Source organism: Tachysurus fulvidraco, chromosome 8, assembly GCF_022655615.1.
Source record: "Tachysurus fulvidraco isolate hzauxx_2018 chromosome 8, HZAU_PFXX_2.0, whole genome shotgun sequence".
Lineage (NCBI taxonomy): Eukaryota > Metazoa > Chordata > Actinopteri > Siluriformes > Bagridae > Tachysurus > Tachysurus fulvidraco.
Window position 1 is genome coordinate 5,211,933 of NC_062525.1, and position 27,092 is coordinate 5,239,024.

Genomic DNA, 27,092 nt, shown 5'->3' on the forward strand with positions numbered 1-27,092 from the left:
ACCACACCACACCACACCACACCACACCACACCACACCACACCACACTCAGTCAGGTTGTCACAGTTGATGCAGACAGGCCTGTACCTGCTGCTTTTGACGGCTCTTATTCACTCACTCAGAAGCCCTGCGCATATTCAGTAGTAACAGGCAGCTCAGTGGTGATGTATGCGCTTTGCCACTTTACCCTCGACTGTACAGCACAGCATATAAACGCTAGTGTCAGCACACTACTGATTACATATAATTACTGTTCGTTATCACGACTGCAGCGTGGTGTGTCATGTCACATGTCAATGTTCAGTATGACTGCAGTTCATGATCATTAAATCATATTGTTGTGTGAAACTCACAGACTGTTAGGATTACTGCATACCTTAGTAGACTGTAGATTACTCATTTACGCCAATTAAATAAAAGGATCTTGCAAGATGTTAACTATTTTCAGTGACAAATACTATGCTCATGCATGAGATTAAACGTAATGTCAGACAATTGCGTGTATTAAACTACCAGATTTGCCCCACTGGGGTGTGATCCATTTTACCTGCTCACTCATCCATCTCTTTGTTCTTCTCCCTGGCAGTTCGTTTCTTTCTTCAGCTTCACTGTGGCTGATTAAAAAGTGATCTATGCATCAATCTTTAATTTAAAGCACAATAATCAGGATAGATGTATAGAAAATGTAGGAATATATATTGTTCCTTATGATAGTGCTGTTAAACCTTTAAAATTAATGGTAAATATGGCATAAAAATCTGTAATGGCATTCGTTCGGCACTGAGGAATGTGCTCATGTGTACACAAGTCAGTTTGCAGTAATTTTCCTTGGAGAACGTTATTTATCTTATTTTTTTTTAACTTTGCAAAAGACACTGTCATCTTTGAAACAGATGTGGAATAAAAGCATCATTATTAGCAGATGGTGAAACAGAAACACACCCGCTCTGAATAATCCTATCAGGACATTTCGTTTTCATTTTAAACTACATGGTTTTGTTTCTTCAGGAAATACTGTCATGCACAGATTAAGGCTAGACAACGACTGCAGTGCCAATAAATCTATCAAGCTTTATAATTCTCATATCTCAGTACTATGTACTATGTACTGTACATGTACCAATACGCCAGAAAAGGGTGGCTTGTCCCCTTCAGGTTGGTGGAGAGCTCCTGCCTCAAGTGGAGGAGTTTAAGTATCTTGGGGTCTTGTTCACGAGCGAGGGAAGGATGGAGCGGGAATTCGACAGGCGGATCGGTGTATCTTCTGCAGTGATGCGGTCGATATACCGGACTGTTGTGGTGAAGAAAGCAGCGAAGCTCTCTATTTACCAGTCGATCTACGTTCCTACCCTCACCTATGGTCATAAGCTTTGGGTCATAACCGAAAGGACAAGATCCCGAAAACAGGCGGTCGAAATGAGTTTCCTCCGTAGGGTGGCTGGGCGCTCCCTTAGAGATAGGATGAGGAGCTTGGTCACTCGGGAGGAGCTCAGAGTAGAGCCGCTGCTCCTCCACATCGAGAGGGGTCAGCTGAGGTGGCTCGGGCATCTGTTTCGGATGCCTCCTGGACACCTCCCGGGGGAGGTGTTCTGGGCATGTCCAACCGGGAGGAGGCCCCAGGGAAGACCTAGGACACGCTGGAGGGACTATGTCTCTCGGCTGGCCTGGGAACACCTCGGTATTCCCACGGAAGAGCTGGAGGAATTCAATACAATTCAAGTTTATTTGTATAGCGCTTTTTACAATAGACATTGTCTCAAAGCAGCTTTACAGAACATAAATATAGAGCAGAAGGTAGACATAATTAATGATAAAGGAAATAACGAATAATAAAAGAAATAAGGATTAACAGAATAAAAATTCTAGCTTATTATAAAAATTCTAGGTTATTAATAGAGGAAGTGTCTGGAGAGAGGGAAGTCTGGGCATCCCTGCTTAGTCTGCTGCCCCCGCGACCCTTCCCCGGATAAGCGGTAGAACATGGATGGATGGACCAATAACATCAGTATCAGTATATAAATAAGTGTTTAGTCAGAGCAGTTAACCATCAGATACAGTAGTGAAGTTGTCAGGATATATAGTGTCATAGTGTGCAAAAGGTAAACAACGTTAGTGCAAAAAAACACTCCTAATATGCCTTATAAAATGATGTGGTAGCTCAGTGGTTAAGGTGTTCGACTACTGATTGGAAGGTCATTGGTTCGAATCCCAGGTCCACAAAGTTGCCACTGCAGGGGCCCTTAACCCTCAATTGCTCAGGTATATAAAGCTGAAATAAAAATGGAAGTCACTCTGGATAAGAGTGTCTGCTAAATGCTGTAAATATAAACGGAAACTATTTAGGTCATGTTGTGTTTATAACTAGTTTCCTAAAAATTGTGTCACAAAGTGTCACAAAGTCTTATGCATTGATGTTACCACGATGTTAAGATGTTATGGATTAATTAACAACAAAAACACTTATTTATCCATCTTTTGTTTACAGATACAGATAATATATTTAATAGTATTTTTTAATATTTATTCATAATATAAAATACACACCTTTATGTAGACATCAGGGTCAAACATTCCCTGAGTTTGTACTAACTAAAAGCTTGATTGAGTTTGGAATTGAGCTTGTAAATAGAGTTTTTGAAAAATCATATGCTTACGTTTGGCCTGTGTTTTTTTTTACGGGTCTTGCTGTGTTTTCTGTTTTACAGGAAGCTACTTTGCCAGCCATTTCATCATGGGAGGAGAAAAGTTTGATTCCACCCATCCTGAGGGCTACTTGTTTGGCGAGAACACAGATCTTAACTTCCTGGGAAACAGACCAGTTACAGTAAGATGCTTAATAATAAGTTAAACAAGATGCAGGACAGCAGGAGGTCTGTCTCTAAAAGCTAAAAATGCTAAGGGAGAGAAGGAAGACCTGTCATAGAGTTTAATCGGAGTAATATGTGCAATACATTGACATAGTTCACATTCATGTCAGTGGAAATGTTGCTGTTTTTGTGCACGTTCGTGCGTCTGGTGTTTTTGTTTAAAAAAAAAAATAATATCAGTAGATTATTGTCGATCGGATAAGCGGTAGAAAATGAGAGAGAGAGTGAGTGAGATTATTGTGGAAATGTGATTCATTAGTGATTACAAATTAAATGAATGAACTTAATAGCTTTATGTTCACATAGCCATTTACAATTAACTGGGAATACTAGATTTTCTGCAACAATTCTATCTATCTATCTATCTATCTATCTATCTATCTATCTATCTATCTATCTATCTATCTATCTATCTATCTATCTATCTATCTATCTATCTATCTATCTATCTATCTATCTATCTATCTATAGATTGGAATTCAATTCATTTTATTTATATTTTATGAGTATAGCATGGACATTGACTCAAAGCAGCTTTACAGAAATATAAAATATAAATAACATAAATATATAAAATATTAAATATAATAACACACTAACTCACTTGCACTACTTACTAAAAAAAATACAGAGTATTTCTTCTAGAGAGGACAAGATGTTTTTTGTACCAGGATGAATGATCTAAGTAGGTGATAATCAGTCCGACAGGCCAGATCTTACTCTGGTATGGTTTCCTGGATGTGGATTTAGCTTACATTTAAATTAAATTGGCAGCAGTGATTCAGTATTCAGATTTCTTTTTATTCTAAGAATAGGCTTAATCATTGTGTGGGAAACGCAGCCCTGTATGGTGGTTAATACAAAGCCTTTAAATGACAACTAAACATGGTTTTAAAATCCTTCCCTTAATTACATACAGTGGAAAAAATAGCTGATTATACAGAATTATTAATAACGTTCAGAATATTTGAATAGTTTGTCTAATAGAGTTCATCTTATATTGTTTTTGTTTGTTTGTTTCTCGGTTGGTTACTAATATCATGTCGGCTAAGTCCACGTTAATAACAAATTTATATTAAGGTTTTCAATTATAAGGTAGCTACTCATGGGTGCAACAAATTCTATAAAAATTAATTGTACTGGGGGCACGGTGGCTTAGTGGTTAGCACGTTCGCCTCACACGTCCAGGGTTGGGGGTTCGATTCCCGCCTCCGCCTTGTGTATGTGGAGTTTGCATGTTCTCCTCGTGCCTTGGGGGTTTCCTCCGGGTACTCCAGTTTCCTCCCCCGGTCCAAAGTCATACATGGTAGGTTGATTGGCATCTCTGGAAAATTGTCTGTAGTGTGTGAGTGAATGAGAGTGTGTGTGCCCTGCGATGGGTTGGCACTCCATCCAGGGTGTATCCTGCCTTGATGCCCGATGACGCCTGAGACAGGCACAGGCTCCCCGTGACCCGAGAAGTTTGGATAAGCGGTAGAAAATGAGTGAGTGAGTGAGTGAATTGTACTGTAAGTACTGATTTGAACATTTCCTGCTAAAATGCTAATATAATGTACTTATTCATATAAGCAAAGCAATTAGCACTTTAATAACAAATTAGCACTACAATACACGTTAAATTACTTATATAATGTAGTTACTGATATAATCTATGCAAACAAATTTATTATATCTGATTAACACAACAATACCAGCTAAAATACTAATATAACACACCTACTAATTTACCCAAAGCAAATAGTATTTTATTAATAAATTTACACTACAACGTTAGCTAAATTACTAACATAACGTAGTTGCTGATATAACGTGAGCAAATAGGACTGTAGTATCTGATTTGCACTACAGTACCTGCTAAGATATTAACATAATATTCTTTCAAAGCAAATAGCCCTTAATTAATGTACATTGCACTACAACACTTGCTAAATTCTTAATATAATATTGTTACTCATATAATTTAAGCAAATATGACTATATTAAGTGATACACTCTACAATAACTACTAAAATACTCATATAATGTATTTAATAATATAATAATATATAATAATATAACAATAATATAATAATATCAAATATAATAATATAACAAAAGCAAATAGCACTTTATTAATGTACATTTACACTATGCCACTTACTAAATTATTAATTTTATATGGTTACTGATATAATTTAAGAAATAGGACTAATAACTCATTTACACAATCACTGTATATATTCACATATCCTTAATTTAAAAAAAATATTAATATAATTTTTTTACCTTTTTTTTAAAGAAATAACTTATTTGTATAAACCAACCTGCTTGACCTTGATCCGATATTGCAGACTTAAATATATAGATGACAAAAAAGCTTAGATGCTAATTTCTCTACTACAAGCTGGTAATAAATTGTTCTTGTTCCTCGTGTCATTTTAAATATTTACACGGTTCGTTGCTCCCCTGGAGTTGGAAAGTATGACTGTCATTACTTGCATAGTATAAAGTGAACATGCTCTCTATGGGTCTTTGTGAGTGTGGGCTGTATGCATGTAGTGTGTGCTAACAGCTTATCCGTTCTCTAAGTAGACGACCTGGGGATGTTGTGGATTTAAACAGTGGCTTAAGTTGGTAATGCACAAGAGTCGCATTCAGTCTGTGCTGCCAGGGGGGTAGAAACGGTGGTGGAGACGTGATCGGTCCTAACCTAAAAGTACACACAAACCCATGGCCTTGCCATCAAATCTGTCAAATGTGGTTTTCCTAAATGAAACACAAACATAGACAAGCTGTGTGGCTAATCATATTAGTGTAAAATAAACAAAACTATTAATTCACCAGGGCTTCATTAGTCATTTACTCTACTGAAACAGGGAGGGTGTGTGTGTGTGTGTGTGTGTGTGTGTGTGTGTGTGTGTGTGGGTGTGTGCCTTATGACTCCGGTTTTAACACAAGTGACACGCTATAAAGAATCATTACAAGCAAACAGATAATTACTGTATACACAAAGAGTTGCTAAAAGTATAACAGGACAGATGTCAAAACAAGGGTCCAGGCATCTGGCCAAGAGCAGGAGCCGGAGATAAACAAGACCAAGACACAAAGATTTTTTGGTTGAGGTTGAAATTTTATGTACAATATTAAACTGAATATTTATAAAGTTTAAAAGTAAACCTATTATAAGCATTTCAATTCTAAGATGCTTTTAACCCTTGGATGTTGTTCGGGTCTGTGGGACCCATATTCATAAACATCAATAGTTTTGAAAAACTTTGCTTCCTTGTAAATTTGTTGAATTTTTTCCCATTCATAACTTCATTAAATTTGATTTTCTTTTTTTTTAAATTACATTTTATTAAAAAACAACAAAAAACGAGTAGCACTTTAATTAATAAAATGTGATGTAATAAAGGTAAAGGGCAAATATGAACCATATATGCTGTTTATATTGCTTGTAATTGGGATGAAGTAAACATCTGTGGAGTATTTTAACATCAAATTGTTGATTGTGTTGAATTAAAAACCCAAAAATACAGCGGGTCAAACAGACCCACGAACACTGTCTGAGTAACAAAAATACGAACAACATACAAGGGTTAAAACATTATGGTATACAATATAGACTGAATTTCTAAAGAAATGTGAATTTTCCTATCCCATGAATAAGCACTGCTCAGATGTTTTCATTGCGATTACAATTCACTTTTGAGGCAGAAGAATAGAAAAGTAACATACTGATCCTTTAAACAGTAACAAAGGGGTAGTATGGGTTGCATCGCTACTGATATTTACTAGTCTACCAAATCAAAAATGTCTCCTTTACTGACTAGTGATACTTCTAACGATCTATTTCTGCTTGAATGATGTAAATAAAGTTAAATGTTGATAAAAAAACAACAACAACGTCAACGCACAGCCATGTAGATAAATCAGAAACGTTCCAAAGATGGAAGTTGTCAGGTCTAGATCGGTGTCTGGGAAGTTTTTCCAAACACCCAGAAATTCCACCAGCAATGTTTAACACCGACCTCAATAGCATTTAAAAACTAATCTTAATTGTCCTCCATCACCAAGCACGTGCTAGCGACATGCAACCCACAACACCAAATGAGGTCTTTCACACAGGTCTGTTCATAACACCAATCGTTCTGACAAATTAAATGTGTTTTTGTTTAAAGTGCAAGAAAAATATCAGACCGAATTGCTAAGATGCGAAGTCAATAAGTCAAGTGAATGTATTAGCAAAAAAATAGAAGTGTACTAGTCATCGGATATTAGCCTTTCTACAATTCTGTTTAGATAGTTCTATTTTGTATAAATATTTTCTTTCCACTTGTCTGTAGTTCCCGTATATTGCCCCACCACCTCATGAGCCAGTTAAGACCCTCCGAAGTCTCGTCAACATTCGAAAAGATACTCTCCGGCTGGTCAGGTGAGGCGCTCATCCCAACAACACATTTTATGCAGTTGCTAAGCTAACCTCTTTTTTTTACGCTAGAAACACTGCATTTTATTTACATTTTTTTTTAACAGATGTACCGAAGACATGAAGTTGCCTGTGCATGAAGCCGGAAAGAGTTGTAGTTGCTACAACATCGAGTTTACCTTCGATGCTGATACACAAGTCGCCATCACTATTTACTACCAAGCTGTTGAGGAATTCCACAATGGTGTGCCAGTGTGAGTAACATTAGTGCAAACATACTGTATGTTAAACAAAATATACAGTATGCAAACCTGCTCATGATTTAAAGAATGGCCGAGCATTAAGAACTCATTTACGAAGGGAAATACTGTCAGATAAAACAAATACCGCTGAGACAGCATACTTTCTACTGGTCTTAATGGCCCTAAAAAAAAAAGAAAAAAACAAAGCACATTTTACACATTTTCTGCTGACAGCGCTCTGCTTGTTGTATATTGATAGATACCTGCCGCAGGACAGCTCTCTGAAATCAGAGACGGTGCATTTTAAGAGAGGCGTCTGCCAGCAGTTCTGCTTGCCCTCGCATTCTGTCAACTTGTCCGAGTGGTCAGACGAGGAGGTAAGAGTTCATCATGAGTACTTAAGCTTAAGTGCATTTACTGTATGTGCGGGTTTCTACACTCACACATACAGTAAATTGTGTCTTTTTGTATTGACTTCATTACATCAATCAAAAATCAAGCAACTTTAGCCACTTGACTTTAGGGATGGAAATTCGATTACAAGTGCTGACACTGGAGACTCCTTCCAGAAATAAATGCAGAAAACTTAAAAAATGTTGATTTCTCTCCATACAAGTCTCTATGAACGAGTTGTTATTAGGGATGTACCGATCCGATATTTTGGATCCTTATCGGCGCCGATCCAGGTATTTTGAGTGGATCGGGTATCGGTGGTGCGTGACCGATCCAAATCCGAAACCCATGGTCATGGGCGTCGGAACCATTATATGTGGGTGGGACAGGACCCACCCACTTTTACCGTCTCTATTCAGTGCATAATGTCTTTTTTTTATTACTTTTCAGAACGCCGCTAGTTGAATCCATTCTGCTTGAGGAATGCCCTAATAAATTACACTCCATTCCGCATTTTACCTACAACATTGACCACGCTCCTGCTTCCTGAAATCCATGGGTGTCGGAATCATTATATATATGTGTGGGACAGGACACGCCCACTTTTTATTTGCTTCCGACACCCATGCCCATGGTGGTTGATTAATGAACAGCAAAAATCATAGACTATTGCTTAAACTTATATGAAAAATACACTTATATATTAAATTGCATTAATGAAAATAAATAGAATAAATTTTATAGGAAATATGTTGCACAACGGCCTGCGACAGATAGGCAAGTTTAGCAGGAGTCCTTTCCGTTTACCTCAGCGCATTAAACATGTCGCTCATTTGGGTGCAAGGTTTACTGTTTAATACATTTTGCATTGTGTTTCAAGAGTTCTAATATAAGATTCACTTTAAAATATTGCCTTTTCTTCAGAAAGTAATTAAATTTAATAATTGCAGTATATGGGGGGCACGGTGGCTTAGTGGGTAGCACGTTCGCCTCACATGTCCAGGGTTGGGGGTTCGATTCCCGCCTCCGCCTTGTGTGTTTGCATGTTCTCCCCGTGCCTCGGGGGTTTCCTCCGGGTACTCCTGTTTCCTCCCCTGGTCCAAAGACATGCATGGTAGGTTGATTGGCATCTCTGGAAAATAGTTCAGATAAAGTGGTAGAAAATGAGAGAGAGAATTGCAGTATATATGGTTTAGATTGTTATACCACTAACTGTTAAAAGTACTGTTTGCTTCTGCATTAATACTTTTTTAAGGTTTCTTGTGTTTTAATTTTTCAACCAGTAATAAGGGCATTTTTGTATTTCTTTCCCAGAAACAAATAAATCCTAATAACTAAGCGAGTTGTATACATTCTTTAGTTTTAAAGGTAGAAAAGAACAGATACCAGATCGGTATCGGTATCGGCCGATACCGGCAAACGCTGGTATCGGATTGGAAGAGAAAAAGTGGTATCGGTACATCCCTAGTTCTTATATATATATATATTTATTTATTTAAGAAAAAACGATAGCTTATTAGATGAGCACAATAAGACTGCATAAAGAAGTGCTTTTAAAGAAAATTCACCTGACCAATCAGAGTCAAGGATTCGACAGTGATGTTGTATAGGAAAATAATACACATAAAAACAAATGTAAATGTTACATTTTATTCTACTTTGCACTGAATGTAATTTAGATCCCACATGTAATTCAGTGCTAGCTAAATACAGATCAGGATGTTGTTTTCCATTTTATTTGTATTTTTTTCTCCCAGTCATGGCTACAAAACTATTTGGAAAGTCGATTCAAACATGAGTCAGTTTGATCGCTAAGTAGTTGTGTGCCTTCTGGATTTCACATTTCCATTTCTATTTGTTCATTTTTGCCGAATCCAATCAAAGTGTACAGATTTTCAATACACACACACACACACACACACACACACACAATTTTGTGTTAATGATGTGTGTGTGTGATTTTTTAGCTTTTATTTGACATGGATAAAGAAGTTTTCCCTATGGTGGTTCAGGCGGTGGTGGATGAAGGAGACGGTGAGTCGAGTCATTGCTGATTGTGATACGTTTCTGTTAACGATTCATGTTTTCACACCAATCTACTTTTTTTTTCTACAGAGCATTTTGGACACACGCACATTCTTCTGGCCACATTCGAGAAGGTATGTGCGATTTAAAGCTCACAGTAATGTTCAGTTAAGCGTTAGTTATGGATTAAAAACAAATACAGCAGCATTTGCAATGACTTGAAACTTCGCTCTTTTAATAGCACATGGATGGCAGCTACTGTGTAAAACCAATGAAGCAGAAGCAAGTGGTAAGTCTGTGTAATCATCTTAGACTATAGATCTACAGCATTTATACTAATTATACAGGAAACATGTACCGTGTGTTTATTTCACCTAATGCGACAGGCTGCTTATTTTTTTTTATAAAATATAAAAAGCTACCGTGTTTAGTCTATTTAACGGCATCAACGAACTTAAAGGCTTTAGCCAATTTTTGGTCAAAATTGTTTCCAATATTTTAAAATTGATGAAATTGATCACTGGAAAATAAATAAATAAACAATTAAATCCCGGATGAAATTGCAAAAGATTGGTTTGACACTCATAGCTATTTTAATTTTAACCCATTGGCCAAATAAATAAATAAATAAATAAATAAATAAATAAATAAATATAATTGAGCTACAAAAACATATCAATAATCAAATTAAATGTTTTTTTTCGTCACATACACAATTCATTTAAAAAAGTATGTCAATAGAACTAAATTGTACATTAATTAGAAATAAAGATTTAAAGATAAATTAGATGTATAAAGATAAATAAATGTAATTTATACTGTAATAATATAGTTGGAGGCTGTAAAGGTAAATATAATTTTAGAGAAAATATGGGAAAACTTTGGACAAAATATGGACAAAATATGAAATGATGATGGGGAAAAAACAAGCTATTAGAAGAAATGGGACATTATATGGGAAAAATATGTAAAACATATGGGAAGAAATATATGGGACAAACACGAATAAATTATGGGAAAAAACTAACTATGGGAAGAAATGAGGCACAATATGGGAAAAATATGAAGAAAAAAAATATGAGATTAATTTTGAACAACACTTTAGTTTTGGTAACACATTAATTACCTTTAATGGACTTTAACGGACACCTGACCATCACACTCATATGTGGTTCTTCTGGTTCTCACTCATTTTGGCACCTGTGGCTTTTCACATTGTTGCCAAAAAGCTGGAAGTACACAATTGTACCGAATGTCTTTGTCTGCAGTAGAATTACATTTTCCTGCTTTAGAAAGTAAAAGGAACAAAACTGACACGAAGTGCACAAAGTGAGCTCCTGACATGAGGACATGCTGTGGAGCTGAAGGCTGGAGTAGAAGAACTCGAGTGTTCTCCACAGAGCCCTGACTTTGACTCAACCACACCTTTGGGATGGACTAAAGCTGAAGCGTCCTCAACATCCCAACATCAGGGTCTGATCTCACTAATGCTCTCGTAGCTAAATGATAAAAATCCCCACAGACACACTGCAACATCTGGTGGTAAACCATCCCTGAAGAGAAGAGAAGAGAAGAGAAGAGAAGGGAAGAAAAGGGAAGAGAAGGGAAGAAAAGGGAGAAGAGAAGGAAAGGGAATAGAAGAAAAGAGAAGGGAAGTGAAGAGAAGAAAAGGGAAGAGAAGAGAAGGGAGGAGAAGAGAAGAAAAGGGAAGAGAAGAGAAGGGAGGAGAAGAGAAGGGAAGAGAAGAGAAGAAAAGGGAAGAAAAGAAAAGGGAAGAGAAGAGAAGGGAGGAGAAGAGAAGGGAAGAGAAGAGAAGAAAAGAGAAGAGAAGGAAAGGGAAGAGAAGAGAAGGGAAGAGAAGAAAAGAGAAGGGAAGAGAAGAGAAGAAAAGGGAAGAGAAGAGAAGGAAGGAGAAGAGAAGAAAAGGGAAGAGAAGAGAAGGGAGGAGAAGAGAAGGGAAGGGAAGAGAAGAGAAGAAAAGGGAAGAAAAGGGAAGAGAAGAGAAGGGAGGAGAAGAGAAGGGAAGAGAAGAGAAGAAAGGGAAGAGAAGGGAAGGGAAGAGAAGAAAAGGGAAGAGAAGGGAAGAGAAGAGAAGGGAGGAGAAGAGAAGAAAAGGGAAGAGAAGAGAAGGAAAGAGAAGAGAAGGGAAGAGAAGAAAAGGGAAGAGAAGAGAAGGAAAGGGAAGAGAAGAGAAGCGAAGGGAAGGGATGAGAAGGGAAGGGAAGAGAAGAAAAGGGAAGAGAAGAGAAGGAAAGGGAAGAGAAGAAAAGGGAAGAGAAGAGAAGGGAAGGGAAGAGAAGAGAAGGAAAGGGAAGAGAAGAAAAGGGAAGAGAAGAGAAGAAAAGGGAAGAGAGGAGAAGAGAAGACGAGAAAAGGGAAGAGAAGAGAAGAGAAGAGAAGAGAAGAGAAGAGGATGTTCAACGAGAACATAATGGTCAGGTGTCCACAAACATTTTTCCATATGGTGTATGTAAAAACAAGTGCCACATAACTTTCACGTTGAAGTCGGGATTTATTAATGAAGCTGAATCTTGTATAAATAAATAAATGACAACAAATAAATCCCTCTGTTCAACACTGTGATAATGTATTATAATGTACTCGTTAATATAACTTATGAGAATTTCATTTTGATTTGGATTTCTGATAAAAATATTCTGATGGTATTTCAGGTGGATGGTGTTAGTTACCTACTTCAGGAGATTTATGGCATAGAAAACAAATACAACAGTCAGGAATCCAAAGTAAGTTTTCTATCCATTTTTATCCTTGAATGTTTACTAAATATCTCAGTATGTTCTGCCTCCTAGGACTATCGTGGTGTCACCCCATGAGTTAAACAGAGCGTAAATAATGTGTTGTGGTTCATCAGGTGGCTGAAGACGAGATCAGCGACAACAGCGCGGAGTGTGTGGTGTGTCTATCAGATGTCCGTGACACACTCATCCTCCCCTGCAGACACCTGTGCTTGTGTAACGCCTGCGCAGACACTCTGCGCTACCAAGCCAACTGCTGCCCGATTTGCCGTCTGCGTAAGGAGACGTCTTCTTCTCTTCGTTTAAATCTTAAAATCCACTTCTGTTTTTATTACTCAATTCTTCTTCCCGCAGCGTTTCGAGCGCTGCTGCAGATCCGAGCCTTGAGGAGGAAGATAAGCCCTGTCTCCACTACCGGCTACAATCCAGCCATCACGTCCCAGTCCTCGGACTCTGAGGAGCATTCGGTAATGAAACAAACCTGCACTTTGTCTCTGAAAGCCTCTCTGATTCACAAAATAAATGACAACCACCCACCTTCTATCGTTTCCAACACCGGCTATTGCTGTTACCTAAACACGATTCACTCACTCGCTCGTTTCGTTTTACTGCAGCCTACAGTCAACTCTACAAGGTCAGCCGTTTGCAGGAATTATTCGCACCCGAGAGAATAACAGAATCCTTAAAGATAATAAAAAATGATCCTGCTTATAAAGGGGGCATCTATTAGTTTCTGAAAAGCCCTTTCTGATGATTGTAAATATAACTCGAATTCATAATTTATGAGTTGTAGTTTGATGTGAACGAAGGAGCTTGTAGAAGTGGGAAACCTAGCTGGGCATTACAGGAAGAGGCTTTCTAGCATTTCTTTCTAAAGCAGACATCATCAAATATTAACACCGTCTATGCCGATACTTTTTCAGTCGATGATCGAGAGAAAAAGAAACTGCGCTACTCAAGACTCCGTTTAGTGAATAGGAAAAAATAGATTGTATTTAAATAAAACCCGCGTAGCATCCAGAATATTTCTCATAAAAGGTACCAATAATTCTGGAGCAGATGCTCTATGAAAGGTTTTGTGGTACAGGTTACATGCCGGTCATGCTGATTTTATTCATTAAGCTTTTACTGCTTGTAGAGTAGATCACTACTGTAATGTACTGCTCTTGTAATAATTTTTAAGGTTCTGACTATAAGAAGAAAATACTTTAACGTTTGTGTGCCTTAAATACTGTTTACTTTGCGATTAAAGAAGATAATATTTTTTGTCCTGGTCAGTGGGATATTCATTACAATAAAGAGTCTGTTGCTGCTGATGTTCCTCTGTTTTAGGCGGCTGAACACATTCCCCAGGGTTTCGAGGCCGTGTCTCTTTTAGAGGCACTTAATGGCCCACTGAACCCGTCACCCTGCACTCCTGCACTGCACGGCCTGACAAAAGCTCACATCTCAGGCATTCTGCCTGCGTACGGCACTGCGAGTCATCACACGGCCACACACTCTCTGTCTCACTTAGAACACTCTGTCACCTCCAGCCAAGGCCTCAAGGTCAAGAAGAGCAGCTCTAAGTGAGTGACACACTGACATCTCAGTCTCTCTCTGTCTGTCTTTTTCTCTCGGTCTGTCTGTCTGTCTGTCTCTGTTTGCTTGTCTGTTTCTTTCTTTCTGCATCACTGTTTTTCTCTGTCAACCTGTTGGTGTCTGGTGTTCTATCTCTTTGTTTACCCCCATTAGAGCTATCTATCTATCTATCTATCTATCTATCTATCTATCTATCTATCTATCTATCTATCTATCTATCTATCTATCTATCTATCTATCTATCTATCTATCTATCTATCTATCTATCTGTCTGTCTGTCTGTCTGTTTGTCTCTCTGTCTGTCTGTCTGTTTGTCTCTCTGTCTGTCTGTCTGTCTGTTCTGTGTTTCTGTCTGTCTGTCTGCTCTGTGTTCTGTGTTTCTGTCTGTCTGTCTATCTGTCTGTCTGCTCTGTTTTCTGTGTTTCTGTCTGTCTGTCTATCTGTCTGTTTGTCTGCTCTGTGTTCTGTGTTTCTGTCTGTCTGTCTGTCTGTCTGTCTGTCTGTCTGTCTGTCTGCTCTGTGTTCTGTGTTTCTGTCTGTCTGTCTGTCTGTCTGCGTTCTGTGTTTCTGTCTGTCTGTCTGTCTATCTGCTCTGTGTTCTGTGTTTCTGTCTGTCTGTCTATCTGTCTGTCTGCTCTGTGTTCTGTGTTTCTGTCTGTCTGTCTATCTGTCTGTCTGCTCTGTGTTCTGTGTTTCTGTCTGTCTGTCTATCTGTCTGTCTGCTCTGTGTTCTGTGTTTCTGTCTGTCTGTCTGTCTGTCTATCTGCTCTGTGTTCTGTGTTTCTGTCTGTCTGTCTATCTGTCTGTCTGCTCTGTGTTCTGTGTTTCTGTCTGTCTGTCTGTCTGTCTATCTGTCTGTCTGCTCTGTGTTTCTGTCTGTCTGTCTGTCTGTCTGTCTGCTCTGTGTTCTGTGTTTCTATCTGTCTGTCTGTCTGTCTGTCTGTCTGTCTGTCTGCTCTGTGTTCTGTGTTTCTTTCTGTCTTCTCTTTTTTCCCTGTGTCTGTATATTATGTTTTTTCTTCTAAATCTAAATCTACAAATTCTCTATCTGTCTGTCTGTCTGTCTGTCTGTCTGCCCTGTGTTCTGTGTTTCTTTCTGTCTATTTATGGGATTTAATTGATCTGTCTGTCTGTCGATTCCCAATCTGGTGCTCTTCCAGGTCTCTCTCCCAGAATTCCCAGAACTCCTCTGTGCTCCCTGAGGAGGAGGATGAGAAGTCATGCAGTGAATCAGAAGCTCAGGTGTGCAGGAGGAAACTGCCTGTGGATCAGCAAGAGGTACACAACTACTGTGATCTAACAGAAACGAGATGCTTTTCACTTTCCTTACAAACACTGACATGACGTGGGGGTAAATGTAATAACTCTTAATGTCAAGAGGCATCACACCGCACCTGCATTGGCTGATATTCGTACAGCCGCACGACGCCAGTGCTTTATTCTTTATCTTTTAAAAAGGCACAGAAATTAATCTCCAGACATCACAACATAATTTAAAAAAAAGTAGATACTTCAGTAGAAACTTTCACATTCAAGGAAATTCTGAACACAAAATGTAATGTAGAGTCTTATTCAGTTGGACTACAGTTTTATCAGTGTCTCAGTTTTTATCTGTTATTTTTGTACTGCAGTGTGGTATAACACCAGAGAGTGACAATTTCACCCTGTCCTCGTGTGGCGCTATAGAGCAGTCTTCCTGTAGCGGCACCCCTCTGTCCTCCACCATTACCTCACCTGAAGGTAGGGTCAAGCACAGTTACACAAAAAATGACCCCACACACTCCTCACACACACTTTTCACCCTCCTGCCATCTGGAAAAAAGGTACTGAAACATTTGGGCCTCACAACCAGATCTGTCCTGTAGTGGTTTTCCTCACACAATTTGCATTAGGTTGTACAGATTCACTTTATGTGACTACTTACTTTAAAGGTGGGGTCTCCGTTGTTTAGGGAAATGCTTCAGAAAACTACGTTGGGCCGACAAACAAAACAAGTACAAAACTAATGTGTAGCCAATGAGCAGAAAGGGGCGGGGCTTGTCAATATGGGCGGAGAGAGTGTTCAGTTCGCATGTGTGACATTAGCAGAAAGCGGTTTTAACATTGACACGGAGGATAAAAATAAAGAAAGAACGCGAAGAAAGGCTTATGATAAGGCAAGAAGTAGGACGTGTTAATATAGGATCAGCTTTCCAGCGCTGGAGAGAACTGAAGGAGCAGGAAGTTGGCCACATATTCACAGGTTGGAGTTTCCCGAGTCAATAACTCCTGAGCTAAACGCTGTTACTACACAAATAACACCTCTTTTTTATCGTAGTAATGTAGAGAGGCAGCTACAACCACGTTTTGTGTAGTAACAGCGTTTAGCTCAGGAGTTATCGACTCGGGAAACTCCGACCTGTGAATATGTGGCCGACTTTACTTAAGACGCCGAGATGCTTTTTTCCTTCTCGATGGGTGAGTAACGTTGGTTTTGCTTTGTTACACAGAACTAATATATGCCTTTGTCCTTTACATGATTATGCTTGTGTGTCATTTTTGCTTGTTTGTTTATCTGCAATCATATTGTTCTTCCCTTCAGCTATGATAAAGACACTTTAAAATTTCTTTCCGTTAGTTGCCTGGGTTACCTATGTATTTGTGGGCGGAGCTATCAATACAGGGGTGGGACACATTTGGGTTAGGGGCGTGTTTGTTTTGGTGATTTCAAATGTCAACATTGGCTTTCAAACAAGAGACCCCACCTTTAAGTCCTTAGCTCTGTGTTTTATGTAGCACAATGGTCCTGGAGAAGCTCTGTTTCATTTCACTATGTACTGCATCAGATTATATGGTTGAAATGATGATTAAAATTTCTTGACTTGACTTGACTCGACACACTGAACTCCTCTCACCCTCACACCACCTCTGCTTTCTCCCTCAGACCCAGTGAGCAGCAGTTTGGCTCAGTCTGTCATGTCCATGGCTTCTTCACAGAGTCAGAATTCACGCATCAGCACAGACACTCTCTCTTCCATGTCTGGCTCCTACCTGCCGGGGGTTGAGGGGGACGTACGCCACCAGAACACCCCCGAGAGCCGGCCAGCTTCCCAGCAAGAGAGCGAGGTGTGTCTGCAAAATCAGCCTCGCTGACCGACTTCATTTATCAGAAGACAAACGTACTGCATGCAGACCTGCCAGCATTAAGAGGAATGATAATGATGATGACTAATATGAGACAGAGGAAGCGGGCGGGGTTTCCAGAATGGTTCATTTAATACCATCATCATTTAAAACCTATTATTCACAGGTGAAACCAAGGGTTCAGTCCAAGAATATACATGCAGAGCTATGAACTGTATGAACAGGATCATCAGCAGCTACTTCAGTCGCACGGTCCAATATTTTTGCTAACTTGTGTTCACACAGGAGTTGCCATGTTCTAAAAACATCTAGATCAAATATGTATATGTATTAAAGAAGTATTTATATTTAAATAAATGATAACAACAACTTATTAAACAGAAATGATTTTATTTCTATGTCACGGGCAGAAAACCCCCAGTGAGTCACATGACCACAGATTCATGGTAGCAGTGGTCGAAGAGCAGGATTCGGAGGTGAGGTTCAGGTTATTCTCGTATCATACAGTAACGTGACGTTAAAAAGGACACGTGTTTCTCGTCGGCTCTGAGATTAACGGTGTGTTTATCTTCCTCAGGGAAACGATGTCACTGAGGAGGACTGTGCGTCTCCTACTAAAGACCAGGGTAAAGCTAAAAACACTGCTTGTGACTGATTTATATTTATGAATCAAGATCCAGTAGTGAGAGAGTGAAAAAGAGAGAGAGTGAGAGCATCATCTCGGTGACACATTCTTCATAAAACACACTTTATTATGCACCCCCCTGAAAATTTGTGATAAGAGCTTAATCACCCCTCTGTGTGATTCACTGCACGTGTTGGACATGTTCATGACTTACGCATGTGCGTGCTTTATTTACTACACACCGGTGCTGATTTATATGCCTTAATTGTGCATTTACAGCGAATAACCGCATGATGTGTATGAAAATGCGCTTGCGATAATGGGAAAGAAACCCTGCGTGAAATTGATTTTGGCATGCACTAATTATCCTTGGAGTAGTTTTGATGGTGAAGCTTAAATTCTAGCAAATGATTGCAGAATTATTATTATTATTATTATTATTATTATTATTATTATTATTATTATTTTTTAGAATGTTCTGATCATAGATACTGGGACACAATCCTGATCAATTGTCTCAAGAATAAGGTTGTGCAATCGGTATATTATTCCCTTAAGTTAACTTTAGCAATTGTATTGTTATTGTATATGAATATAGGTTATATATCGATAGTTTGTACATACCGATTACATAATGCTAAAATCTAATTAATGATATAACAAGCTAATTATTTCTTGTGTACAGATCATTACAATAAGTACCATTAGCTTTACTTAAAATGTGACTTAATGGTTTTTCGTGAAACCTTATATAAGCACACATCTGTCCAGCTTGAAAAGTGCTGTTTCACTTTGTTTCCATGAAACATGATAGGACACAGCGTGTTTACGTCAGGAAGCTCGGAAAAAAGCTTTTTCACATTATTTTATTTGAAATAATCTAAAATATAATAGTTCATATTAAAGGCCAATATGTTGATAAAAATATGATTTATACTCGAAATTCTGATGATTTGTGTGTGGTAGGATCATTTTCATACAATCTTAGGTATCAGCATGTGTTTTGAGTGAATCCCTGCATGCGTGTACGAAAGTGCTTTTCAGGAGCTGAAAAGCCGTTTGCCGCAGTCTCAGTGCTCTAGCGCCTTCCTTTAATTTGTAGATGGTCCCTTAGCTCCCGTTGCTATTTTTGCTATTAGGACACTATATATATATACACACACACACACATATATATATATATATGTGTGTGTGTATATATATCATTGCATTCTCTGGATCAATTACTAGAAGAAAAACATACTCTGAAACCGATTAAACACCAATTTGAGTCATTACCAGTTCCCACTCACTAGTGCACTAGCTACCAACCAGAGTGAGGACTAATGTCCTTGTCATAGTTTGGATGGCTGAAAATTCTGAAAAATATTCAGATGTAATTGTGGAGGAAATTGAAATGCAGAGCCAATTTATACTAAGGTAGACCATTTTGTAGTTCATGTACTGTAATGTTCTTCCTGTAGTTCCTGTACATGACTTATACATGACGATCAACACGATATCAAGGAGAGAGCACTTGAGCTTATAAGCTTGCTTTGTGTAACCCTCCTAGATGTCATTTCCATGTGACGTACAGTATCCATAGGCTTTAACAGTTGATCAGAGATGTGCAGAAAACAAACAAACAAACAGTTGAATAAAAGCAGTTACTGGTTTCTTCTGCAATGATTAGCAGAAGGTGATTATCTAGCGTTGCTGTGACGTGGAGAACGAGAGTAACGCTATTTAACACCATGTGCTCTTAGCCTCACATTTTTACTGTTGCACCAGTTGGGAGTCAAGACAAGACAATATGGCCTAAATTGCATGATCTTGCTTTGCATATTAACCTGCTTGCTTTTCCGTCCTGACTCTTATTTCTAGCATTTCTGTAATTCTGTGCATATATGTTATCATAACATGGCTTTCTGGATATACAGGTGATACCTGACTAACCGCATGTGTCGCAATACCATCGTTTCAGTGATGAACTTATGTACGCATGCTGATTAACATGTCACGGTCTCTAATTTTATGCACAAGTATTATTGCCATAGCTTTAGTAACTCTGGCATGATGATAATATGGTTTGAATGTAAGCCAGGTTTCTCAGATTGTACTACATAATGAATGATTATATAATTACCTCCTACTGTGACCACGTAGTACCAAAAATATGCAAATATATTAACTGTGAATCAAACGGTACATACAATTAATAAAAGACATAAAAAGACAAAAAAACATTTATCAATATTCATTAAGACAGTTATTTCTCACAGTAACATATCAGTGTAAAATCTACCACGTGTGTCACCAGATGGAACTCAGAATGATGCTACCGTCACCATGCTTTATTATGAGGCTAGTCATTTTCTGCGAGCTACTTTTGCTTTATTCTTTTGAGCCCATTTTTAACTCTTGTTCTCCATTTTGCAAGATTATAATTTGTAATATTTGACATGAAAATATTGTTATTTACAAAAATTGGCCTTTCTCTACCCCATTCCTTTTGAGTCCCCACTTTGGATCGTCTCGTGTTCCGACCCAAACCTTAAGCCAGACTTTTTTTTTTTACTGCTGTTTCCAGAAACTGCATTGAGACAAGTCCAAAAATGTCCTCGTATTAAAATATTATGCAATTAACCCGTGGTGTAGTTCATTCCTCTAGGTTGCCAGATCCATCCTAAATAGACAGGTTTTAGAAAATAAGATTTCTAGACTAGTAAATGTAATAGTAAATGCAGGCAAAAGAAGGAAACGTGTGGGATTTTCTTGTCAGGAATAAAAGGATGTAAATCCTTCATTAGAGTCTGTGCAACTACAAAACTAGAGACCCGTGAGTGTATCTGTTACCCCACCCTAGCATCCTGCATGTTGTTGGCTTCATCCCCATCGCCATCCCCACCCTACACTCTGCTGTGCTCCGCTGTGCCTCTGGCTGCTCTGTTTGACCTCTGACCTCGCTTGCAGGTGGGCGCAGGAGGAGTGAGGTGCCTTGTCCAGAGTTTGACAATAACAATCAGGGGCGGTCTGACACCCACTGTGTGACAGGCCTGGACAATGAACAGGCTCCTGATGGCCAATTCGCCGGTGAGTGGCAATGTTCGTGACAGGAGAGGCTTGAGTGAGCTCTTCTTACTGAATACGCCGTTCAGTCAGGAGATCATTTATCCATCATGTGCCTGTTCTTATGTGCTTTGCATTTCATTTTTTTTCTATTTCGTCAGACGCTCACTTACATCATCGATCAATGTCTTTCTAAGGTCATAACACATTTACTGTACTAACACACTCCTAGGCAAAAAATGGATTGTAAACACACTGTATTAATGAATTAAAAAATATTTGTAGCATCACAGAATATTACTAATATAATATATACTAATATATACTAATAACTAAAAATATATATATATATATATATATATATATATATGGGGGAAAAAAAGAAAGAAAGATAAGGCTGAGCTCCTGATCTAAACCTGGTAACAGCAAAAGTATTGGCACTCTAATTTTTTCCTTAGAATATATTTTTATTTATTTTTTGGCTTAATTTCCTGATTGAATGAGGCAAAGGTATTGGCACCCCTACCTATATAAGTAAACGCACCATTATATATGAAATTGCACATACTGTAAGACGGATCATTTTGCAATACTGTATATAAATGTGAAAAAAAATCCCTTCTGACTGTATGTACTGTATTTAATTATAATAGTGTTTAGTAGTATACAACAGTATATCATTTCAGATTCACAATGTTTTTCATCGTCTTAGTTCCGACTATAAACTTAGTTTCGACTCTAAACTTAGTTTCGACTCTAAACTTAGTTCGCTCACCTGCCTCTTTTTTTAAGCCTAAGTTAAGACAAAAGCATTTAGCAGCTCTGACATTGGAGACTCCTTAAATAAATGCTAAATCATTTCAACAATTACACCTGGATATTTAAAGCGTTTAAATAACCCGAGTCCACCACACAGAGACGTAGCTGTCACTATAGAAAGCACTTTATGGCATATTAGACCCAGCACATTCATATAAACCTGAGATTTTCAGGAACTACTGTCTTATTTCTTTTCTTTCTGGAAACAAAATGAATGCACATAGTCTGTTGTCATCTATGTCCATTTCAGCCTCTCTCTCTTAGTCCAGCTTCTTTCTATGTGTGAATGTCTGACTGAAAATCTTGTTGTGCTGTAAATGTGTCGTTTCTTTCTTTGTGTCTTTACATTTTTCCTTTCATCACCCATCCCTCTCTCTTTCTCTCTCTCTCTATCTTCCTGGATGTCTGTGGAACGGACAGACGAGGACTCGTGTCCTGTTCACGTTGAGAAATAGGTATGGGCTCACAACGAGGGGCCGAATCCGCAAAATAATCACGTTAAACACAATAGGTTTTCTTCATTTATGTGTATTACATAAGATAGTTAGCAAAGAGACTCACTGTCCAGTAAAGTCTAGCACACATTGGAAAGCCAAAAGGGTCCTGATTTGATAAAACCTTTAATGTGGCAAGAACAATATCTGATATTTTCCTTTTACTGGTCCCATTAGGGATGAGTTGGAGCTGGTATTATCAGCGTTTTAGAGAATGGACCGATCTCTGATACTGAATAGTGACTCTTCTTTCTACCTGGACTCATCATTTACCATTTACATGATGGGCTTAAGATAGAAATGCTGATCTACGTACTTTGCATAAAAAAGAAAAAAATTCTGGTAACATTTTACCTAAGAGCAATGTTTTATCAAATCTACAGGCCGTGACAAATTAAAGAAAAAACTCTGGCACTAAACGGTTATGCTGTGAAGAGACATTTGTTTTAATTTGTTCATCTTGTGACTACTAACCTTTATCCTACGATGAAACGTTTACATCCCGGTGGGCGTGGTCTATTTCAGTATGACTCCACCCCTCCACCAAGGGTTTGATGAGGATGAAAATGATGTAGCTTCACGCTCACCACATCACGACTCGGTTGAACCACTGAGTGATGTCTTTTTATCACCAAATTGAGGGAAAGTACTGTAACTTGGATGTTAATAATGATGTTCTTTGCTCCAGTAAAGTTCCAGAAACTGGTAGAATTGCTGACATTTGTGGTGGAGATGATTTGTAGTGGTTCAACACCTTACTAACACAGTTACTAATACACTTTAGTGTTTTCTGTTTTTTTACCTTTAATTTGTCACCCATCTGTACTGTGTAGAATGTGTCATGATTGTTTTATGTACGTTTATAGCGTCTTATAACCGTATGAACATCATAAACTGTATGTATCACATCTGCTCCAGGGTTTCAGACCAAAATAGAGCCGCAGGAATGCTGTATGTTTGTAGGCCAACCTGAAAGTAATCATCACTCTGGTTCCATCAATAAGAAAGCCAGTAGGAATTTTTCCATTGCAAAAATAAGTAATTATAGATGTATGTTATGTCTTAGAATAAAACGTGTAAAAATCTCAAAGCTTGGGTTAAACCAGGGGCAGTTCTAGACCTTTTTTAGGGTGGCTTCAGCCTGTAATCTTAGCCACTCTAAAACTAAAAGTATAATTTTTACTTTTATAAATAAACAATAAAAATTACGTTAAAATGCAGGACATGTCGTCGATGGGAAAGAAAATTATTTATCAGTTTGATCCAAGAGCGATTTTTTACTTTGCTTTTAAGCGCGTGCGTTGTAGTCTTTCAAAAGTGCGTCTTCATCTGTCTGCTTTATTTGAACGGAGAAGCACAGGTACGCAGAGCGTGCACGTCAGTCAGAGCTGGAGGCGTTTATCTATAACGTTAATTGGCAGAAAGACGCAAAGACGGCAACTAAAAGCAGTGAAATTTCACTATTCTTATTACCAGAGTTGTAGCACAAACAAAATATTAATGCAAACAATCCACACAATACTAAATAAAAATAACATTTCTTGATTTGGTCTTTGTCTTGTGAATATTTTTTTTTTATTAATGACTGCATACATTGGACACACTGTTTGTAGAGAATGCACATATACATGAACTGATCTGATTCGAGACTGGCATCATTACATCATGCATAACATTTTGGTGTCCACTTTTGCCATTTTAAATAATACCATAACTTTTGCCTTACTATGTAGTCATATAATATATAATATAAAACTCTTCTTGTTTTAAATTCTCTCTGAGGGCTAAAACCCCCTAAAGATGAAATCCTAGAACCGCCCCTGGGTTAAACATAGGACTTATTTTAGGCATTCAATCAACAGCCCATTCAAAAAACCCACTGACTTCAGGATGATAGAACCGAAAGTGTTAAAGGACTCATTCCTGCAGAACTCTATATCAGCTGAAAATCAGGAAATAATATTATGGAATCCATGAAATCCTTTTTCAGCCTTTATTTTTCCTGCATAGCACTAACCAGTGTATCTTTGTGACCCACAGATCTGCTCTACCTGGAAGCCACTTGGCGTTCCCATGAGTCCCTGCTTCAGCATGCCTCTAACAGCAACATCAATCTGGATGAGCAGAGCGTCACCAACATTGGGACGAGCCCGAAAAACACACCAAAAACACGCCACGGACCTCTAGCTGTGTAAACGGAATTCCTCCAGCGTCCGACTATAATAGCGACTCCACGTCTCGCCGTCTGATTTTAAAAGCAGGACAATTCGTTTCTCAGATCTCAAAAAAGAGTAGGATTCAGCGGCGGCTTTCTCTCTCAGCCTTCACTCCGTTGCTTCTTTACCGATGTATGTGGAGAAACACTCATGATGAACAGACCGGTGGACGTCTGACTCAAATACGAGCTTCCGGTTAAGTATTAATTAGAAGTGTATTCATTTAAACCACAGGAACTCGGGCACTTTAGGCACATTTCCACCTGAGGAAGCTAGAGCGACTGAATTCCTGGGCTGGACTTTAGTTCCAAGAACCTTTTATAGTTCCTTGAACTAACTAACTAAAGAGACTTAGAAGACTAAAATCTACATACTGAACATTTTTTTTCTTTATTTCCAGTTGCCTGCTACACCACACACCATACAATATTTTCCTGCCATGGATACGGTCAGTTTTCGTTTTTTATTTTTTTGTTTGTTTTGTTTTTCCAGCCCAGAAATAAGCTCCGCCCTCAGCTGCAACAGAGCTGCTCAGGTATTACCCTCCCTTTTCCTTCAAAAAAAACAAACAAACAAACAAACAAAGAAAACTAAACTTAACATATTTTCTGTCTCATTGTAAAAGCGATTCACCTTTCATGTAGCGGTAGCCTGTTAAAAAATTACAAACTGCCGCTTTAATGCTTAATTCCATTGTTATTTCTGTAGTACGGTGGAAATGTGTCTATTGTTACGTGTGCTGGTTTTCAGTCCAAGCACCTGGAGTCTAAATCACATTTAAAAAAAAAACAAAAAACAAAAACACATAAAAGTGAATTAACTAACCGCTTGCATGCACGACTAATCCTTTCATGATCCACTTTGCACTCCTGAAGATTCAGTGTTTGAATGTCAGAATCAACATGTTGCACTTCCTGTATCCCTGGGCCAGGTGAAGCAAACCGAAGGCAGATTTTACAAGCCGGTTCGCCTGCTTGTTCCTGTAAGAACTTTATGGACTTTAGAGCAATAACACCTCCTCACTGAGCTGCTCTTACCATCGTGCATGTTAACAAAGCCACAAAATCACCTAAAGCTCCAAAGCTGCCTCGCCTTGAAGTCTTCATCTGACCGTGCTGATGGAAGAAATCTGCCACCACCATCATATATCACACAGATAACGCTTTTAATATCACGAAGGCACGATCGTTTGGAACTTTCAGGAAGGCTACACCTTACATTTTACACATTACAGGGAGCAGATTTAAAAAAAAAAGATACGTACGAGGGTTTGCCGAGAAAAAGTGCCATGACTTTGGCATGCCGAGTCATATAATGTGTTTTTATTATTATTATTATTTTTTATCATTCCACATGACAACGAGTGCACTGTAGTTGATTAGATCCTTGCAAAATGTTTACTGATTTTACTGGAAAATTAAAAAAAAACTTGCGTTTCAGTCTCACCAAATGACCCGTACTGTAACCAAATATCAGTGATATATATGCACTTCCTAACATTCTAAAAGTGCTCATCAGTGTCATGTAGGTGGCGCTAGATAACTGTTTCGTCCACGTTTACATTAACGAATGCGGTCTTTCTTTGTTCCGCAAACTTGGCATGAAAGTCTAATCGCTCTAACCAGATTTCCTCAGAGTTTTCTGGTAAGCTTTCTAAAACAAAATTAAAAGTAAACTAACAGTGTCTCGTTTATTTGTATCAGTTGAAGAGAAACGATCTGTTCTGATTCAGAAAAATGCCTTTGTGTTCGGTTACATCCCTACATCACCAGCATGTCAGGAAAACCGATACTAAACTGAATCTGTCCTTGTCACTCAGGGATACATTTAATATCTATGGATATTAAATGTATCACTAAAAGGCTTTAATGTAATAATAATTAATGGTGCTTGCAAATGGTCTTGCTATCTTGCATACGGATTGTTCTTCTTCCGGACAAAACTTGGTGTGTAACTTGTCCCGCAGCTTTTGTCTTAGACCCATGAATGAGGTGTCAAATCGACCGGCTCATTGAGGAGAGCTGTGCTATGACTTTTATAAGCGATCCAACCAACGATGTTCGCACAGCGGACGAAAAAGCGGCCAAAAAAGTCCCATAGACTTGAATGAGAAATTCCTTTAATTTCACCCTAGCAACCGAGTGCCGAGATTTGCCACGTGCATGCACATTCACATTTTCTTCAGGAAATGTACATTCTAGTTACTATTACTATCTAAAAGGCTTTAATTACTCACTCCATGCGCTTTTCTAGGTAAACAATACACACTAAAGGTAGAAAGGAAGATGTATCATTGAAGGTATCAGTGCAGCAACAAGGAAAAATACAGTTCAGTACCATTTTCTATGAGAGGGAATGAGGTCAGTAATCATACTGTTCTGTGCCACGATCTGGAGATAAAACGCTAAATGCTAGCCACTTGTTTTCTTAGCTAGGGACTCGCTTAGAGAGAAAAAAACAAAGTTTTTCACTTTGAGCCCATTGTCAAGATTCGTC

The 27,092-nt window shown here is 38.4% G+C and overlaps 1 protein-coding gene across 5 annotated transcripts in view; it reads left to right on the top strand.

Annotated features, from left to right (window-relative positions):
* Positions 1-26,644, top strand: part of rnf157 (ring finger protein 157) — a 27,914-nt gene extending 1,270 nt beyond the window's left edge. Inside the window, exons 2-20 of one of the 5 annotated variants that reach the window (XR_003442706.2) lie at positions 2,705-2,823; positions 7,192-7,280; positions 7,382-7,528; positions 7,776-7,893; positions 9,877-9,943; positions 10,025-10,068; positions 10,176-10,223; positions 12,607-12,678; positions 12,807-12,966; positions 13,045-13,157; positions 14,023-14,258; positions 15,432-15,549; positions 15,903-16,011; positions 17,195-17,376; positions 17,805-17,870; positions 17,972-18,020; positions 20,972-21,091; positions 24,421-24,791; positions 24,997-26,644. Coding sequence is in view for 4 of the 5 variants with exons in the window: in XM_027160450.2 (XP_027016251.1) it covers positions 2,705-2,823; positions 7,192-7,280; positions 7,382-7,528; positions 7,776-7,893; positions 9,877-9,943; positions 10,025-10,068; positions 10,176-10,223; positions 12,607-12,678; positions 12,807-12,966; positions 13,045-13,157; positions 14,023-14,258; positions 15,432-15,549; positions 15,903-16,011; positions 17,195-17,376; positions 17,805-17,870; positions 17,972-18,020; positions 20,972-21,091; positions 24,421-24,575 (2,012 nt within the window). In the remaining variant the exon portion in view is untranslated. Of the gene's footprint in view, positions 1-2,704; positions 2,824-7,191; positions 7,281-7,381; positions 7,529-7,775; positions 7,894-9,876; positions 9,944-10,024; positions 10,069-10,175; positions 10,224-12,606; positions 12,679-12,806; positions 12,967-13,044; positions 13,158-14,022; positions 14,259-15,431; positions 15,550-15,902; positions 16,012-17,194; positions 17,377-17,804; positions 17,871-17,971; positions 18,021-20,971; positions 21,092-22,306; positions 22,342-24,420 lie in introns of all 5 variants that reach the window. The other 4 variants (XM_027160451.2, XM_027160450.2, XM_027160452.2 and 1 more) reach the window with 4 other exon arrangements.
* Positions 26,645-27,092: the final 448 nt, after the last annotated feature.